Below are 20,992 nucleotides of genomic sequence, written 5' to 3'. Positions count from 1 at the left end.
CCGGGCCATTAATTGCATCAGATTTTTTCCACGCGGAAGCACACTGTGTACATGCTATGTTTTTACGGTGTTGGGAGCTGGCGCATGCTCCGACGCATTTTTCTTCACCGAATGGCCTGTGACTAGAGGGATGAACACCTTGGGCAAACCTAATTCAAATCTGTCACTAAGGTATGATAATATATTATAAATTTTATTTTATTTCTCAATTACTGTCTATGCATATTTTTATACACACCACAAATGGGGATAGGAATGTTTAGTATTAAAATATTGAGTACTATAAGTGGCTGATTCGCAATATTTTATGAAACGTACAAGGGGTTGTTCATTGACAATTTTTATTGCAACTCGTTGCTAGATAGATGCGTGGATTGACCAATTTTCTGGAAAAGCATTTAATAATTATAATTACTAGATTCCAATACGAAATTAGAAACTACAACTAGATTAGAAATACAAAATAGAGAACATTTTCGAAGAATTAATGGACACTCTGTTCTATTGTTTTCAACTTATAATCAAACTTACAATAGAAAGGACACACATGTTTATTGGACCTCTGCCTCTCAGAATTGATCCAGACAATTTTTATTTTACATAAAGATCCACTTTCTAGTAAATACAATATGAGAAATCTGAAGTGGTTTTATTTTAACTCACTTCGTCGAAGTTCTTAAGGACATTGTTAATTAGTGACGCGGATGAATAGCACGCGCGCTTATGGGAGAAAATCACCGCGGCAACAACTTTTTAATCTCTGGCATAAATATTGAAAAGCTGCACACAGGGTAGATCTAATTCAAAATTATTCAAACGACCGACGAGGGCCATTTAGTATGAATTTGGCCAGGCATGGAGTGTTTAAGATCAAAGAGCAAGGATGCTAATGAAAGTCTCTCAAATTTCAACCCTTAGCACCGAAGCAAAGCGCAGAACTGAGATCAACGTTAATTATCGAATACTTTGAGTATCATTGGATTAATAAGATTATTAAACATACAATATTTTTTACTTTATCATTTAAACGAATAAACTTTTCTCAGATCTCTTTAGTCAGTCAAATTAGTCATTCAATAATACAAATTTTGTCTATGTAGGCTACTAACAGCTAGTTTAAGAGTTGCTTTCATAACTTCAGCATGAATATCGAAAGTTACAAAAATCTACGAATATTTTTAAGAAAATCTCACGTTTATAAAAATCAGCGATACAGTATCGTTCTCATTCTTCTATTTCTAACAATCTCCGAGATATTCCTCGACATAGGAATTCAACCCCTAACATTGAGGATTATTTTCACCCCTCCGATATGAATAGTAGCAGCCGAAATTAGCGGTATGATTTCGCCTTCACGCTTCCAACGCTAACATTCCTCAAGATATTCGACAAAATAGAATTCCATCCCCCGACTTTGAAGGATGTCTTAATATGAAGTATAATTTAGCACAGTTTCGTCAAAATTGGCGGTATAGTCCACCATCATTCTTGTATTTCTATTAGATTCTGAGATAGTCGACAAAATTCGATTCTCACGCCCAACTTTGAAGACAGTTTTCACCCCTTCACTATCAGCAATCGAAAGCTCTATTTATCAAATTCATCAAAATTATTAATATAATATCGTGCACATTCCTCTATTTCCTACAGTATCCAATATATTCTTAGAAATAAGCCTCTATATCTTAGATCTGTTTCCATCTCTTCAACCCCAATATCATCGTCAACCAAAAACTTACAATTTATCACAGTTTCAACAAAACCATCAATACAACATCTCCACTTCTTTATCTTCAAGAAATTCCAAAATAATCTCTTTCCACCCCTTATTATCTCAGACCAGCTCCCACCGTTTCAAGCCCAAACACAATCATCTCAACCATCGTCCCAAACACCCATCTGGCCACAGTTCCCGAGGAAGTCCACCACCGGGGCAATTTTGCTGCCTTCCAAGGGTCTGTTTGTGGGTACACTCCTGAGGCGTCGCGGCGCGGGATCCGGGTGGCGTCGGGTCGCAGGCGCTGTGGCCGCTTCGCAGCCCGGGCGATCGCAGCAGCAGCCCGGCGCGCGACTCCGGCAGGATGTCGATGGCTCGCGTGGCGCGCCCTTCGGGGGGTGCCGGAGTGACTCCGTTGGCTCTCGTCTCGGTGGCTCGGCACGATTGATCGCTCGTACGTCGTCGTCCCTGAACCCGGCTCGCAAACACTTTCCATTGCAAGGTCGCTCAACAAGTTCCGGCCGTGTGTGCGGCCGGCCGGCGATCGGGGCGGCCGCTGGCACCTGGGTTAGCGCTGAGATTAATCGGGAGAGTAACACACAGCACATCAGAGCACAGCATCAGTCGCAGCCGCATCAGTTAGAGAGAAGTAGGAGGTGGGAAAAACGCGACAAAGAGCAGAGAGAGAGAGAGAGAGAGAGGAAGAGGTCCCGTAGTGTTGCGGGGGCGGGCGAAGTTCGCACGCGCGAGGGAAAAAAGGCTTCCCGGGAGCGTGGTGTATGCTCGCGCCGCGAGTGCAAGAGCGTACTGCACTAGCGCGGTGTGCAGCTGGTGCACTCGTCGATGAATGCGCTGCTTGCTCCCGCGTAAATCCTCGTATAAACTGTTCACCTCGCACACCGGTGCTGTAGTCCCGGTGCTGTATACTAGTCCACGTTGCTGTTGTGTTACGTTGCTGCCATTCTAGCAGCAGCTTCGGAATCTGTGTTTACCGTTTGTGAAGTATCTAGTGGGTGGTTTCGTGCGGTGGTTCGCGGCCGGGCATGGGACCGCCGAGGTTCCGGTTGACAGACACGAGGTGACGCGGGTCCGCTGCCGGCCACCGCGAGCGGATGTCCGCGCGGGAGGGTAGGAGGGACTGCGAGCCGGTGGATGAAAGTGAAAACGAATTGGACCGCGACACAGGGGGATGAGCCGAGGATACGCTGCGTGGAGAACGTACGCCGGTAAGAGAACACCACCATTCTCGGTTACTGTTGTGCCTGCATCCCTCTGCGATCATTATAGCTTGCGGCCTTCGGCGGAATTCGGAGGCCCGAGAATCAAGAGATTGTCTATGTGATACTCTAGCTAGCTTGTGTCGTTGATCTGAATTTAGAGGACTGGGAACCGCGAGATTGCCTATGTGATCCTGTAGGTAGCTCTGGTTTAGAATAAAATTTAAAGGGCTAGGTCTCGGTAATCCTTTAGCTAGCTCTACCCTCGAATACAATTTGATGGGTTGGGAATCGCAAAATTGCCTATGTGATTCTCTGGCTAGCTTGCATCTTTCGTCAGAATTTAGAGGGCTGCGTCTCGCGAGATTCCCTCCGTTACATTCTAGTTAGCCTTGTCCTGAAATAAAATTTGAAGGAGTAGGTCTGGGTGATCCTGTAGCTGGCTCTGTCCTCGAATAAAAACTGCGAAGATTAAACCTGGGTGATCTTCTATATAGCTAGGTCTGATCACGAACGGAATTTAATGCGGCAAATCTGGGTGGTCCTCTAGCCAGCTCTGTCCCGGAATACAATTGGAAGGGTTGGGAATCGCTATCCCTAATTAGAATTTATGGGGTTGGGTGTCGTGAAATTCTCTGTATGATACTTTAGCTAGATCTGTCCTGAAGGATTAAATCTGGATGATCCTACATATAGCTAGCTCTCTCCTTTCATAGAATTTAGAGGAACAGGTCCCCTAGTTAGCTTTGCTCAAGTAGAATTTTGAGAATTGGAAATTCCAAGACTGTCTCTTTGATCTGCTAGCTAGCTTGCGTTCTCGAATGGAATTTAAAGGGTTAGCATCTAGATGATCCTCAAGCTAGCTTTGGCTTGGTAATCGTTTAACTAGCCGTGTGCTCTCACAGGACTTAATGTGTTACGTTTGGGTGATTCTCTAGCTAGCTTGCGCCCTGGAATACAATTGAAAGGGTTTGGAATCGCCTAGCTAGAGAATCTACCTAGCTGTCGTCCTTGATTAGAGTTTAACACTTCAACTGCCAATCCAGCAGCCTTAAAAGTGTTTTAACATCAAAGTAGTGTATTAAAGATCATGATCAAATCATCGTGATCAGTTACACTCGATACATTATCACAACAATTAATTTGTAAATTTAGACAAATAATTCCGTCTGCCGTTTCTGGGGGATGCGGCACTGAAAGTGTTAAAGGATTGAAAATCGCGAGTGTCTTTTCGAATTGGGATAGCCTTTCGCGTTTCCCGTCGCGGTGCTAGTCTGAATGCCGTGCCGAGGCCTGGTTCCGTGTTACAGGCTTGTTGTACATATCGTCGGCCCTTAATATCGGAGTTAATTGCTGTTTCCACGATCTCGCCCTTCGAGGGACGAGGCTCGCGATTAACTGCGCCCTGTTGCCCAGTCTTTCTCTCTCGTGCCGCGCTGCGTAGATAAAGTATTCAAACTAGCTATCGACGTAGAAAGCCAATGAACTAGGTAGCGGCGTACGTGAACCTGAATACATAGGAAACGCCGGACTTTTCCCGGTTACACACGCGATACCCGCTGACGGGAAATCGTTGCTGCGGATCGCTGGGAAATGCGCGGACTGTGTACATCACATCGCAGGGCTAGATTGCACCGAGACCCAGAATAGTATCATCCTTATCGATTCCACTGCTATTTAAATTGTCGCGGATATACGGCTGGGATCGCTGGCAGCGTTTAGGTTTGAGGGATGGTTGACTTCCGGTTTGTGCATTATGAAAATCCCGCGCACTTGATGCGGTCAATTTTCCTGGAATCATTTTGCTTTGACCTTTTCGTGTTGTGTTCGAGTAATTTCTAGTGTTACGGTGTGATAGTAGTTTATGTGTTTTCCAAGGGGATGATAAATTAGGGGGTAGCACACTATTCTAGAATCGATGCAGACTATTTTTGTTTTTCATGAAACTGTGCAGTTTATTGATCAGTGCTGGTTGATCGACAGTGTCAATTTTTCTTGTTATACTATAACTTCATAATTTATTCAGGCAACCGATAATACTGTAAACGTTTCTCCTTTTCTAGTTACATAAGTACATTGAATCTATGTAGGTATATTATTATGTGTAATTAATTGAGACGATCAATATCAGTGGAAACGCACTTCTTTATCAAGATAATGTTGTAATTCAATGTAATGTATCTGATTTACAATTGATGGTTAATTAGTATTGCCAATAGCATTGTTAATATTTCATTTTATCAAGAGGTGGACTCTAGGTGGACTCTATATAACAATTCGTAATTAATTCAAGTAATCAATAATAAAATTCGTGGTTAATTACTATTGCCAATAACAATGCCAGTGTTTCTCTTTTTCAAGATACATGACTTGGTTGGTAGACTCTGTATTGTAATTCATAATTAATTCGTACACAAATGCACAATTCTCTATACTTTATCAAATAATATACTCTCAACAAATCAATAGAAAATATACGATTGTTGCTAAAGGTCTGCAGCGAACATACAAATATTCACAATTCTGTACACGGCTGTTGTAAAAGACCTCCATTCGACGCACAATAATGCACAATTTGGCACGAATAATTGATGCAGAATGTTGTCAGAATACGGTGTGTAGAAAAAAATGTGTCGGATCTTTCGTTGCATTTTTCAAGACCCCATGGAAAGGGACAAAGTGTTCTGTACGAAGCGAGAGAGGGGGGGGGGGAGAAAAAGAGGGAAACACGAGCTATGGGGGACGAGCCGACGAAATATTTCCGACCTGGTTCGGTCGAGCAAAGGATACAGAGCGCGTCTTACCCCACGTTATCTCTCCCACGCCCAGTAGAATTGCCGTAACGTGCACGGGGAGCCGTTTGATGGAGAAATATTCGATGCCACGTACGGAGAGCCATAAAACGTCCATGGGAGGGTCCGACGCCAAATGGCGTTCTGAAGCGAGCCTGTACAGGAAGGACGCTCATTGACGTTTGGTCCTTGAGGTCCTGGCAAAATCCTGGCAAAGTTTTAGCAACTTTCCAGCAACCTCCTGACGAAAAACAACATTTCTCACTCTCAAGGAGAGGTCACAGTGGTGTGATAATTAAGAAATGAAGTATATTAAGATATCTTCTGGATATCATAAAATTAATTGTTAATTATTATTACAATTATAATTATAATTGAATTGTCAAAAACGCTCAGATGTGGGTCTGCTTATTTTTGCTCTAGATTCACCAGAAAGAGTTTCATTAAAATCGACCACCCCACCACTGTGACCTCTCCTTGCGAGTCCGCTATTGGATCACTCGGAGACAAATGTTCTCCGAAGGCACAACACCCCTAGGACATAGACCCTCGAATTTTATGCAAAATATTCGCTAACTTCCTACAGAATGCACTCACTAATCCTCGTGCAGATTGCCTTTGGGGGCGATTCAGTATTTATTCCCGACGTTAGTTCCCTCTTTTATTTATTGGAATAGCTTATACGGTAGCCTCTCTTGTATTAGGTTTCTCGCGAATTTAGGGGCTGGCTGTGGCTCTTTATGCAAACCCAACATTCCTGGTGTAGTCTACAAGGTCCTGAGTTAACCAGACATCTCTTCTCGCAACTACTATGCTTCCTGCATTACTTACCTCTTTTTAGTCTATTTTATTGTAGTTGTACTCTTCCTCGATCCTGTAGTTAGCAAGTTCGCATAGGATCCTTAAGGTGTTCCAATTTTTAATAAAGTCTTTAAACAATCTTATAATTTGTAACTATATCATTGATAATGTTCAGGGTTCACTGTTTCATTTATCAATTGATTAAAACATATTTTTGAAGGCACCTCTTGTAGACGCGTTACTAATGCTTTGGGTCAAAAAAGACCCAGACTTCAATGCAGATTTTTATGAAAAATAAAAATTATTCGTATTAATTGCAAGCTACAGGAGCTGGATAGACACTTACTGTTCGTCTGAATAATTTTATAGAATTAAGAACAATCTGCAAAACAATCTACTAATAACTAGACTGTGGATTTTTATGCATTTATGAAGAAATTGGCTGGGTGAAATATAAAACAGTAAAAGATTAGAAAAATTAAAGAATATTGTAACCTTGTTTCTAATGCAATAAAGTAATTAAGGGATGAAATCAATTTTCATTTTACTCCTGCTTCCCACAATGAATGCAGAACATTTTTATTTTGCATAAAGATCGGGAGTCTACTAATAACGTTTCCAAGTATTTATAAATAATTGATGCCTCGTTGGAGCACTCAGTCGATTTCATTGTACCCAAAAGTTGCCGAAGAATGTCACTCAAGGATCAAATAATGGATACATCATGTCTGAATCGTTCCAAACTTCCCTAACAGTTTAGGAATAGTTGATGGCCCATCGAGGCGCTCGATGGAACGTTTGTTCTTGGGAAAATGATGAAAGAATCTGTTTCGTGAGACAAAAGAGATTTCGTGGTGGAATCGGCGGCGGAATCGGCGGCGTTCCAGACAACATAACGAAATGCTCGAAGCTAGAACGGGCTATCCAATAATGGGTCCTGGGGGTTCGTCTGCGGTTCAAGTTTAGCCGATGGTAGGACAGAATTCCGGGGCGCATCGCATCGGAGTTCGCAATGTATCGAGGGAAACGTTGTTTCAGCCTCGGAGGCTCGGCTGGTTGTAATAGATCCCGGTGCAAGCTCGCTTTTAGACAACATATCTTGTTACCCGGGGCGAGCGAGACGCTCTTCTCAAGTCCTTCGAAGACTTCGAGACAACGGGGGTATAAGCCGTTAAGTGCATAAGTCTTGTCTCTCACTGAGAGAGTCGCGACGTCTCCTTTCGCGGATATCTCCTCTCTCTCTCTCTCTCTCTCTGTCTCGGTCTCTCTCCAGTCAGCTGCTGGGAGGTTTAATTAAGTCGCGTGAAAGAAGATCGTTCGCGCGAACGAGATTTTTCCGCGTGTTCGATCCCGTGGGGAGCCGCGAGAGAACCGGCGGCTGAGAGACGTCTCCTAGTTTTAATTAAAGTCACCCAGGTCTCGGGAGCCTGCGTCTACGGCAATTAACTCGAAGACAAACGGATCGGCCGATTGAATTTCCTAGCTTTAGTAATTAATTTCGACGTAACGGAGTCGCGCCTCCGCCCGATAATCTTGCCGACTGCGTTCTACCTGCGGAGGAACGCTGCCAGAAACTTTCTGCCCTTTGCCGGCGAACGACGGGAAGTCGTAAATCTCCTCAAGGAAAAAGGGAAAGGTCGGATAGGGTTTCGGTATACATTAATTATTAATTAATCCATCAAGCTGTTTTTCCGCCGCGAATCGCAACCCAGGTTTTACGTGGAAATTTTTTCTTCTGGCGGAAGAGATTTAGTGCTGTCTGTGGGGTCGAGGGTTTTGGCTGGTTTCACGTGTACTGCGAGAGACATTCGTGTTCAGATGTTTCTTAAACAAGAATAATTTATTGCAGAAACGTTTGGGTAATGCTAAAGCAACGAGCTACCTTGAAGAATATAAGGATTTTTCTGATGACTAGTATCTAAAAGAAATTTTGTTAGCTTCTTCTAGATGTGATACAGTGAAGAGTCTATTAATGAAAATTAAAAAGTTTTATTGCGTCATAGTGATGTCGACTTAATAGTTAATGGTCGTTTAGCCTCATACCCTACTACATTATGTCGAAAACGATCATGTTAATAAATGGATAGGTCAAATATGAAACAATTGGCTTGCACAACTTTTATTTTGCATAAAGATTTGCAGTCTATTTACTACTATATTTATTTTTGAGACGTGTGTCAAGGCATACAGGATCAGAATAGAAATAATTAGCAAGGGCTTGACCCTCACCTTATGATTATTTTTGCAACTTCCTTCACAAAACCTAATGTAACGTTAATTAATTGTTAAAGAGCAATGTTCACGCGAAAAGAGTCTTCGCAGTCTACTTATTACTATATTTATTTTTGAGACGTGTGGCAAGGCATACAGGATCAGAATGGAAATAATTAGCAAGGGCTTACCCTTACCTTATGATTATTTTTGCAACTTCCTCCACAAAACCTAATGTATCGTTAATTAAATATTAAATAACAATGTTCACGGGAAAAGAATCTTCATATTCATTTCACATTTACAGTAAAGGTTAAATGTATACAATGTGCCACCATATTCATCTTCATTGTTAAATGATAGAGGAACAGAACTTATAAACAACAGAGGGCTGCACGAAGCTCAGATCAATGTTCAAGGAGCTCGAGCAATATTTTATGCATGTTTGTGTCCCGCAATCCGTTCTTTCAGCAAACTTACGCGACTCCGCAGCTTCCTCAACCCCTCCTCTATTTCCCGAAGTCATTATCAATGCACCAGCGGCGGTGAATCTAGGGGGTGGTTGACACCCCTCGCGGGAAGAGAATCGGCACGCAGCTCGTTGACTCCAGGACCAACATCCTTGTTTCGCAGTAGTGTAGTCATTAGGGATGTGATCGAGCTCTGTATGCATTGGGTCGTTTCGTTTCGAAAATCGAACAAATCAGAACAAGATGTAGATTCAGGCCAGTCCAATATTTTTCAAGGTACTTAACACTAGGTTTATAGAACCTAAAGAATAGCTGACATGGATGGCTAAAAATTTGGATAGATACATTCGTGTTATTTTTAGAAAGTAATGTAAGATAGTGACTTTTAGTGTTCCTTAAAGCCAGTGTTAAGAGGCTCCGATCCCAATCAAGGCTCGAATGATCTCACACGATGCTCTCCGCCATCGGTAGCAGTCCTCGAGCGAAACTGGCACTGCCGGTTAGGGGTGAAATTTTAATTCCCGCGGAAGTTTCTTATTCAGAGATTCCGGAGTCGGCATTCACCGTCTCACGTACGACCACTCGGCGACTCGGCTTTCAGCGGGGGCATTTTTGTTTCGCGCCGACGACCAAGGAACGCTTGTTCTCTCGCGTGGCCGTTTGCAAGAGAAACAGAGAGAGATAGAAAGATGGATAGAGCAGAAGGAAAGAGAAAGATAGGGTCACGGGGGAGGCACGATAGAACGAGACGACGATCTGTCATTCAAGGACGATTCTTTCAGCCTGCAAACTCGGTGGATTGTGTGTACAGGGCCACCCTCTTTAGACTTCCCCGACCGTGGAGCAAGAAGCTCGTAAAAGACAAAAGGGGGTTGGTAGCATCGCAGGGGCGCTGGAGAAGGCGAAGAGGAAGGCAGAGAGAGACCAGAGGAATCGAGGGAGACAGCAACGGAACAGGAGGACAGGGACAGAAGATAAGAAAGATGGGAGAGAGCTCACCGGATCTCAGCCTCCGGCTCCGCCGGGGCAGCTCCGACTCCAGGGACTCCTTCTACATGGACTTCGCACAGGTACGAATCTAGCCGATCCCTTCCACTGGCAGCAATAATCCTCGATAGATAGCTACTGCCATCTGGACCCTTAAAATTTATTTCGGAGACCGAATTCGTATTGCAAATGCTGCTGAAATACTACTACCTTTTAAGTATTTGTTCTAGAAGGGGTAGAGTTTGGTGTTGGAGCTGCGATAAACGAGCTTTGATGTCAGGGATAATAAATTCTTCGTCGGAGTAATTTATCTTTGCTCACGTATTTGATGCTCGCGAATTTGATGCATTTATAGCAAATATGAGTAGGTGTAATTTGAAACAGTAGAAACATTAGAAGAATTTGAAAATACTGTTATATTCTTTTGAAAATATTGAACATGTTGAGAAAAAGAAATAAATTTCTATTTCACTCCAGTTTGTTGCAACTCGGGTGGAAAATGTTTACTTTACAGAAAAATGTTCACGAAACTTTAACAAAAACCTTCCTTCTTCGGAAAATAAAGTATTAGGTATAGTATCGAAGTCCTAAAATATATCACATCGAAAGATGAAAATATATCGGTATTCGGTCTCTGATTTATATTAACGAGCGTTGACAGCCCCTTCCCATGTGCGCCTTGTCAGAACGACTTTTCGTTAGGATCATCCCCGATGATCCCGAGATAACCCGCCAGAAGAACGACCAGACAAATGAGTCGGTCTTCTTTCTTCTTTCGGGGTAGTTTAAAGGGCGTTGGGAGGTGCTCGCTAGATATTTTATGCGGAAGCCTTGGAACAACCCCTAACACCGGGGCACAGAAGTTTGTTAATGGACCGTGTTCTTGTAATAAACTAGTCAATTACATGGCGAATTTATTGGGCACTGTGCCGATCTCCTTGCTTGAATCTTATCAAATGATATTGTACAACTCCAGTTGCCATATATCAGCCCTTAGCACTCGAGTAGCGACTCGGAGGCGCCAGTAAACATTGCTGTATCACCATTCAAACGGCAGACAATTTTTGCATGAAAATCTGCAGTCTACTATCGAGTAATAAAAATTAAAAGCAATTCTGAAAATAAGTAAGTATATACTGTTTGATCATATCACGGAAAATAAATGTATATTGCTTGACAGCCGGAGCGCAGTGGGCGAAAATGCTAATCTAGGGGGTCAAATCTATTTCAGTATTATTTTAAGATGTAAAGCCATAGTAAAGTAGGTCATTGGATTCGTTTCTTTTTTATTTGTAAGCATTTTAAACCCTTTTGGATTTATTTCACTTTACAGGAATAATATAAGTTAATACAATAATATAGAATACAGTAATAACACAATAAGAATACAAGTGAATGTCCGTTAACGCAAAATATGTAAATTACGATCTGTGAAAAAAGAATGAATACTAATTGTAAGGCAAGCTCCAATATTTGGTTGGATTCGTTTTGACGTTAGTTACAACAATATGTAATAAGCAATACATAGTGCCATTGAAAAAATTTAAGTGACAAAACAAGGGAAAACAATGGATAAGAATTAACAATGTATAAAGTGGTATAATGTGTTAAAAGTCTAGTTAAAGTTCGGAATAGAGATAAAATTACATGTTAACTATTACGCAGGTTTCGAAGGTTAATGAAACAATGTGAACAAAAGAAATTTGCAAATGTATTTTCAGTAGTGGAAGATAACAATACATATTTTTTGAATATCATTGGTACATATGGTACAACGCAATTAAAGAGAATTTTGAAAGCCACAATACAGGACCACAAGAGTAAACGAAGTGAACTATATTCTTAGATACTATTAATATATCATTATAGATTATATTCTGCAATAATTTTTATATTTCCTGGTTAAATGCACATCGTACATACACCCTAAATACATCTGGATCATTATCAAAATTGAATTTTGTCCAGCTAGATCGTGGAAATAGCTCGCTGTGAGGATCTACACTATCTATCTATCTATCTATCTTCTATCTATCTAGTATATGTATATATAAAATAGAAAAGTATGTGTGTGTATGTATGATCTCATCGCGCATCGATCTGATTCGTTGGGTCTGTCGCACGTGTTGCCCATCTGTCGGCGTTGAAGTTGTCGGAGCGGTGGTTGTAAATAATCGGCCGGTTCGGAGCTGATTCGTGTGCGTTTTTGTCAGCTATAACAATCTCTTTAGGTATACCGCCAGTGGTCGAGCGCAACCCGCCCGGAGGGCCTAGCCGTGCCGCGCCGCACAGTGGTCGGAAATCGCTAAAACGTGCCCAAAATAGGAAAGAGTACTCCAATTTAGTTCAAAATTGATACTCATAGGTTTTTAGGATCGCTGATTATAAATCTGATGTCAAAATTACAAAAAACTTCAAATCGTTCCGCTATACACTAACAGCAGAATAATCTAAGAGATAGAATCTATTACAGGCATGGCCAGAAGTAGCACGCGTGATAGGGGTTCTCAAGGAATACCCGTGGAATACCCCCACTTCTCCCGGCCGCGCGTCTAACTCCCCGTGGCGGCCATAGTGCTCGCAGTAACTACGGCCGCCAAGAGGATTGAATACGGACATTTGTAATACGGATATACACTCCGCATTACAAAAATAGTTATAATAAGTAAAGTGGCACCTAGGGGTGTCCCACCTTTGTTGATTCTACTAGGTGATACTATAATCTAAAAGTGTATACAGAGTCCCATGCTCACAATCCCTCAAAATCGTAACTATTTCCCTAGTTTTCTGAAATTTTTGTATGAAATTTTTATACATCCCGTATAATAGATTATCCATAATTATTTGCACCTTATACAATACATAAGTATGATTTACTTACCTCCAGGGGTACCCTCCATATTATAGAATGAAAATTAGCACAATATAATGTAAATGTAGCGAGTTCTGCACACTTTGCTGACGCGATAATTCGCAGTACGTAGCTGCGCTCTCAAAGAATGTCATTTTCATACTGATTTTCCCGGTTTGGTAGAAGGGCCAGACACTTTTTTCAATAACCATAAAATAGCCCAAACATAAGTACAACCAACCCAAGGGTCCAAAACTCACGATTTGAAAATTCATTTTTTCGATTTTTGGGCACGTTTTCGAGCAAATCGACCACTGTGCGCCGTGAGCATCTAGTTTTCATGTTAAAAAGATCTACAGTCGAGAGATCAACCTGGGGGAGGGGAAGGGTGAATTAGATTGTCACAGTGGATCTCGCTGACAAATTCGTCTCGTTTCCAGGGAATCGACTCGGACATCGAGGAGGTGACGCGTCCAGGGGACAATTCGGACCCTATGATGGACAACCTCGAGGAGAACGGGAACGACCTTCCTCCGCCTATCGAGGACATCACGACAATCCCGGAAGAGGCGTCCGAGGAGCTCCGTGAGGAGGAAGAGGAGGCCGCGGCCATGGAGGCAGCCCTGCGAACACCCGAGGGCCCCATAATTAACACGGAAGCGGAGAAACCCGTGCACCACCACCCCCCACCACAATTCTCCATGCTCGCGCCGCAAGAGTGAGTACGCAGAAATCCTCTGGAAACGAAATTGCTAGTGCGCCACCCGTACGAGACCGTCGTCGTCGTTACCAGGGGGTAATTTAATCCGTACCCAGCGAGAGGCTTCGGTTTTAATTGCAATTCCCCGTTTCTTTTCCCTTTTCCTTTGCCCGTTATCTCGAACTCCCACAGGCCTCGTTTCGACTATCTCGAAACGCGAATTAGTTCGGGATAGAGAGAGGTCTCGGTCTGGTAATGATTTTTCAGTTTAGAGTAGGGCTCGAGAGCTGCTGGAGTATCGGTTTGGGTTATTGAAATCGTTGGGAGGAGTATTTGCTTTGTACAACCGTTGGGAAGAACTGAAATTTTGGAATTGTTTTGGTTATGGTTCCTATTTTGGTGCCAACACTAGTAATCGTTCTTTTTTAATTCTGTTTCGATTCTGGAACGATTCCAGTGTAGAATGTTGTATCGACATTTCTGTGATTAATGTCACTAATTATTGCAGCTGTAGAGTAGTGTAGAATAGGGTAGAATACTGTATAATGACAAAATGATGTCGAGAAATCGATAAAACCCGACCGTCAGGTTCAACAAAATTGACGCGACTTTGAGAAGATAGTGGTAATTTTTAGAATGTTATTCCGAGGGAATTTTTTAACGTTTGGCGGCTTAAATAAAAGGTGAATGGTCGCACTTCGAGATAGGGGTATTTAGAATTTTTTTAGTTGTAAGATTATGCAGAAAAATCGTTCAAACTCGACCGTCAATTCGGTAATAATTGACTTGATTTTATAGGGATTGTTCTAGTTTATATTTTACAATGTGTTCCTTAAGGAATTTTCTAACGTTGGTGGGCTTAAATCACAGAAAAAGAACCAAAAAAAATACCCATTTCGTATGAACAACTATAATTAAAGAGATGCTTCCTCAACGAATTAAATTTTGTACAGACAGTCTACCTCTCTGTAATTTTGTTTGAATTGTGAGGATTTCTCATGATTTTTCTGTAGATCGTTTCGCAGTTTGATCTCACCAGAAATTCTCCTAATTAGATGTTGTACTATATCACTTCTACAAGTATCGAAGTTTGAAGTGATCGGAAGTTCTTCAAGAAATCTCGAATATTAATTTTCACAGAAATTATCGGAAGCTTAATTAAAACAAAGCTGCAATCCAGCAAAGAAAATTGCTCGTTGAAAGTACAAGAAGACTTAGGGCACAACTTTCTTCGCAGCCTTCTCTTTCTTTACTTTCTTGAAGGGCGATTTCGCGTGCCTCGAAACTTTAGGCATCGCTGAATTAAAATCAGTCGAGCCTTGTGTTTTAAGTTTACGTGACTGGATTGCTGAGCTCTATGCAAATTGCATAGACTCGTTTTCGTTCAGAAACGGAAAACTTCCGTCAGGGCAGGCTTCAGAGTTGACTAGGATAGAATATTTACAAAACCAATAAATTTTCGACGATCAGCATGATGATAAAATCTTCAGATAAAAAATTTGTTTCAGGGTAGGCTTCAGACCTAGAACCAACAAATTTCTGAATAAAAGCATGAAGCTAAAATCATCTGACGAAAACCATGCTTCAGCACAGGTTTAAAGAAGGTTTCACACCCGAAGCGCACAATTTTCAACAATCCGCAAGTCGCCTTCAGATTATCTGGACTCCTCAATAGACGGTGCAAAAAAGGGACCAGATTCAAAACGTTTAGGCTCAGAGTTCATTATGAAGGAGCCAGGGACCGCGTCAGTGTTTAACTATGTCGTTCCGGCTGGCATTTCTTGGCAGCGGAAAATATACTCCCGGCCGTTAACGAATCCGCGTCCTCGTCTCGTTCAGACGCGGCTCGAATACACGCTCGTCGGGAAAAAATGCGAGCGAGAGCGTGTTAAGTAGGTGAACGGAATAAAGCATCGTCGGGGGCTCTCTTAGAATACGCGAGGCACGCACCGCGCACGCAGGGGTTGACACACGCAGAAAATATATTTCCGGGCCGGGAATCACGCTAAATTGCGTCGCGAGAACTCGCGTGCATTGTCGATTGTCGAGTCAAGCGTGTCGCAACAGTCGATCGTGCTATTAGCGCTATGAAGCTTTGTATTAGAGCGATGACGCGGTCACGTTACAGGAAGTCCGAATTACCATCTTCGGCAGCCGGACACCGTAAGGGAAACGGGCGATTTCTGAAATCGTTTTTAATCTATCCGGACCGACACCCTAACTAGGAATATGCATTCCTGGCGCATCCAATCGTCGCCACTTTAGAATACGCGGTCGAATCTGCTCCGGGAAGATGCGCTGATTCTGCAATCTTTTTACCCCTTGTGTTCTGACATAGAGTTCGACTCGAAGATTTTTTATACAGGCTGTCGACACATTACTTATTTCATATATTTGAAATTACATTACAACCTCTTCAATAGTTTTAACAAGTTGCCAGTAATATTTAAACAATTTTATTCACAATTAAAGTGTTGCTTTCGATGGAATTCGAGCGACTCAACATCGTTGGCATCCTCCTCTTCATACAGACAATACAAACATCTATATCTTCTGAAGTAGATGAATCCGAAGTATCAGATGAAAATGACAATTTTCGCTTTGCTCGTTTTGCTGCTGATCTCCTTCACAGCAGCGCTTTTTTCTTGTTTTTCTCTTAATATCGAAATATTATTTCGAAACACACACACAAAAAGAAAAAACAAATTCATATCACGATAAGTACACAATTCTTTTTACACATTTGAACTGCATCAAATTTCCAGAAAAGATTAGATATATTTAAATAATCAGGGTTGATAAATATACAGTTGAAAACGAATCAATATGAAACATACATACATTAAAATGTTTTACGTCATATTTTTAGTCTTCGCTTGCCACAGCTGCACTGAACACGATTTGTTACTTTGAATGCTCATGAAAAGTTTGTTTATAAGCAGAAATACAGTTGACAACCATGACAATGCACTGTGCCAACTTATACGGTGGCCCAACCTTTATGATAGTCCCTCATATACATATTTCTCTTCGAAATTGAATATGTGTCTCGGATTTGTCTCGCATTCGTTCACTGGCTATTAGCGTGTGCAATCATAACGCACGTGAACGTCATTTGTGTGTTCCTTTGACGCCATAGTGAATGAAGTAAGTCGTGTGGCCTTCTGGGTCCTATATAGCCGCCGTGAGATCTAGGTTTCGTTCCCCCTCGACTGAGCAATAGTCATTGTTGGTTCCTGAAGCCTGAGGTTGGAAAGACGAAGTATTATATATTTCAATGTCTGCACGCAGCTAAACACTTGCTTCATGAAACAACAGAACGACGACCATCTTTCGCTGCAACGTGTCTTAAAGCTACGTCCACATTGAAGCAACGAGAAACTTTTCGACAATTTGGACATGTTATGGCATGGTCATCCAACATTTCTATGAGTTTAAACAACGAAGTGCATTAAATTATTTAGACTAATTCCAAAAAGTTGCTCGACGTCGTACAGTAGGGTATTTCGCCTGAGAAATCGGAAAAAAGTCGATTTCAAAATTTTGTTAGTTAAAGGTCTGAAAAATAAGGCTTCAGTATTGTTTTTTTTTGTACACTCGTGAAGTACTCTACTTCATCGAAAGTCAAGAGATTTTATACCACGCTTTGTGTGCGTTCTTAAACAGTCTGAAACAGCGTTCACTCATTAGCGATTATTAAGTGTTTTAAATCATGGACAGTCGCAGCGTGTTCCTGGATAAAAATGAATAGTAAGAATTTAAAAATTTCTTTAAATATCATATCTACTTATTAAAATGTTTCGCGATCTCGAAATAATAAATTACATCATTTCAACATAATTTACATGCAAAAATAGTTTCTTCTGAATTTCCAGACCAAATATCCCACTATGCGTCGTTCCGGTGTGGACACTGCCTTCGGCCTCAACGAAACCGTCGAAACGGAGAGCAACGCAGAGCAACGCAGAGTCGTGAGCATTCCCGTCGCCGAATATGTTTTTGTTTTTCCGAAGCGGAGTCAGCGAAGGTATCCGGCCGCGCGTCCGCGTCCGCGTCAATTATTCCTCGCTTTGTACTTCGTGCGTAACGTCAGGATGTAAATTACGGCTCCCCCTAAACGGCCACGTTTCTCCTCGTCTCTTCATTCGAATGACCACCACGACTATTCACAGCCACGGGACATTAGTCACTGTCCACGATTAACGCGCATCCCTCGGCTCCCGTGTATCCAGCAAGCGAACACCGAGCAACGGCGAAACGGCGCGGCACGGCGGCGGTTTGTACACACCGGCGACGATTGAACTTGATCGTGAAAAATCGTTTCGCAACCGTCTCCACTTTGCTCCATCAATTTCCACTCTGGTTCCGGACTGTAGCCGAATCAACGCCCCGCTCACAGACCCGTTAACTCTCGCGAAATCTCGTTTCGTCGCTGACGGATGGCCTTCTAACGTTTATTTGCACGAACTGCAGAAACCGAATCTCTCGGCTGCGATTATTCACCGTGCTGAGGAATCGCTCGATGGAACGTGTTGGGTAATACGTCCCTGCGGCTGTCGATTATGTTATACAAGGAACCGCGATGTTAATCAATTAGGCGGAGAATTAATTGGAGCCGTCGCGGGATTGTCCGCGGTTGTACGTGGCGAATTTAGACGATCCAAGGCGGCTGGGTATTTTGGGGACGGTGATTATTAAGCTATGGGGGATGTAATTATATCCATTATAGTTGCGTATGGACTGGTCTTTAAATTAGAGACAATGTGCTCATACAACACTCAAATGTTTAGTAATTCATTAGATATTAACCAATTTAATAATGTAAAGTGAAAGATACTTTGAATACGACCTTTAGTGGCACCTCAGAGTCGACACTTGACTGCTGAGGGTTAATAGCTCGATCTCCGAAGACTTTCTCGCTTTCGTGCACCTGTGAATGTTGCACCAGCAGGATGCAGTAGACAGCACACTCGGTAACGATCAGTATAGGCCACAGGGGGCTGAACTTGGCACGTATCTCGCATATCATCCCCCAGGCATCGTCGTCGCGGCAGCAGCCCTTTTATTCTTATCTTTATCTCCGATATCGGTTCAGCTGGGCCCTCGAACTTCGGATAAGACTCTCTTTCTCCCCTCTCTTTTGTAAGCGAATTCTCATCTTGGCGGCATCCGTCGAAAGAAGGAAAAGATCGTAGGGTTACCTTGCACTCTGCACAAGATCCTCTCAGGATCGGTGTGCTTTAAAGGACACTGTGGAGGTTGCTGATCGAATCTGCATGTAAAACGACGGAACAGGTCTCCCTTGCTCCGGACGAAGGAGAGTGCGGGGTTCCGGTGAAAGCAGAGAGAGAGAGAGAGAGAGAGAGAGAGAGAGAGAGATGGATGGGGGTCTGGATAAGGCACGGAAGCAGGAGAGACGATCACGAAGGTCGCCCGTTGGCCGTAACGAAGTGACAGGTCAATATTAACTTCGGCGCCGTTGGCCGCTCGTGCGTTCACGAATTCACGTTCGATATCCGCCGGAAGTAATCGAGTTCGCCGGGGACGGAGCGAACCCGCGGATCCACCGCCATAGATCGATGGAGATTGATGTTACACCGACGATTAATCGCGACGATTCGAAACCCTGTAGCCAACGTCTCGCCAAACGAGGAAATAACCCGTTCACTCGCTGTATCCAGTAATCAATCGGCCATCGCGTATTGGCGGGATCCTGCGGGATCGATGAATCCATCTCCTCGGCTCCCCGAGCCATTTCCTTCAAATTGTTCCGCATTTTGCTCGGCGTTCAACAATGAAAACAGCGAAAACAGTCGTCAATGTCGTTGATTTTCTTTAACATTAAGGACTGTTTTCACCCTTTCGACATGAATGCTGGTCGATAGAAAATAATGCTTGTCAAATGTATTTAAGAGAACTACCACTCATATAAATGTCAGCAAAATCGGTGTGTCCCACTTTGATGTGTTCCCTTCGTCTTGTTAGTGTTAATTCAAATTTAAAGATTTTGCATATACTTTTAGAAGTAATACATAAATCTCGTAATTATTCATCTGAAACATTGTCTTTTAAGTAACGAAATGCAATTATACTTAAATATTACATAAAATCATTGAAATTTTAGAACTTTATTTAAAAAATGGATTTCATTGAATGGATGGAGAGAGCCTAAAAAAATTTTTAACCCCTACAGCTAAAGACCACCGTAGTGTACAATCACGTATTATAAAGATTGAAAGGTAAAAAGAATAATGAAGAGGTCAGAAATGGCAATTGCACCAGCCGGTATCGATCAGCATTTAATTTGGCAATTTAGATGCGCGAAAATCGGACAGTGAGAAACCGGTCTTACGCCACTGCGAGTCTGATTCGGGTAACGAGCTCGCTATCAAACGGCCGCGTATCCGTAGATGATACGGTGGTGAGGAGGATCGTGGAGAGGAGAGGAGAGGAAAGAACGAGCGAGCAAAATGGACGGCCGTTGTCGGAGAGTGTCGCGGGCGATAGCCGGGGCCCTCAGTTTCTAATGCGGGGTCCGTGAGTGTCGTGACACGAGCCGCAGGGCCGTGACTCTGTGCTTGCACCGGTGCTTACACCTGTTCACCTAGAAATTCTAGGCACTGGGACTTCGAAACGACAGGGTCACGGATATGCTCATCAAGGAGACCTCCCTCAGGTACTCAAGATCGTCCCTCGATTATTGATCGATCAGGGGACTTTGTATAGTGATGCTATTTATCGTGAAGTTGTCCAAGATTCATAATTTTCTATAATTTTCGTATGAATGGTTAAAATCGTGTTTGTGGAGTTGTTGAATTAGAATGTCTTTTAGAAATGCACAATTTTAAATGGCGGGTCACTGGTATAAACGTTATACAAGTGTTGGTGTTGTTGTTAAGTTGATTCTTTATTCGAATGTTAGATTGTGTACTTAGTTTACACTGTGGATTTTTATGCATTTATGATGAAATTGGCTGGGTGAAATATAAAACATTAAACAATTAGGAGAATTGAAGAATATTGCAATATTGTCTTTAATGCAATAAAGACATTTCGGGGTGAAATCAATTTTTATTATACTCATGCTTCCCACAATCAATGCACAACATTTTGTTTTGTATAAAGGTCCGCAGACTAAGTTAGTTATACATATGTAGGTAGGTATACACCTTCTTTTAACTTTTGTTAGCAGAAGTAGGCTTCAAAACGTTGAACAATTCGACTTACATTCGATGCACCGATATGT

General features: G+C 42.3%; 1 protein-coding gene across 6 annotated transcripts in view; it reads left to right on the top strand.

Moving 5' to 3' along the window:
- The first annotated feature begins 2,017 nt into the window (after positions 1–2,017).
- The window catches only part of LOC143207317 (proton channel OtopLc), a 40,784-nt gene continuing 21,809 nt past the window's right edge, over positions 2,018–20,992 (top strand). The window contains exons 1-4 of one of the 6 annotated variants that reach the window (XM_076420632.1): positions 2,018–2,373; positions 10,020–10,278; positions 13,487–13,764; positions 17,622–17,717. In XM_076420632.1, coding sequence (XP_076276747.1) covers positions 10,192–10,278; positions 13,487–13,764; positions 17,622–17,717 — 461 coding nt within the window. In that variant the 5' untranslated portion in view covers positions 2,018–2,373; positions 10,020–10,191. Of the gene's footprint in view, positions 2,944–9,990; positions 10,279–13,486; positions 13,765–17,621; positions 17,718–17,749; positions 20,423–20,992 lie in introns of those variants that run through there. The other 5 variants (XM_076420633.1, XM_076420635.1, XM_076420634.1 and 2 more) reach the window with 5 other exon arrangements.

The sequence above is a fragment of the Lasioglossum baleicum genome, chromosome 3 (assembly GCF_051020765.1).
Source record: "Lasioglossum baleicum chromosome 3, iyLasBale1, whole genome shotgun sequence".
Taxonomy (NCBI): Eukaryota; Metazoa; Arthropoda; class Insecta; order Hymenoptera; family Halictidae; genus Lasioglossum; species Lasioglossum baleicum.
This window is presented reverse-complemented; position numbering and strand designations above follow the sequence as displayed.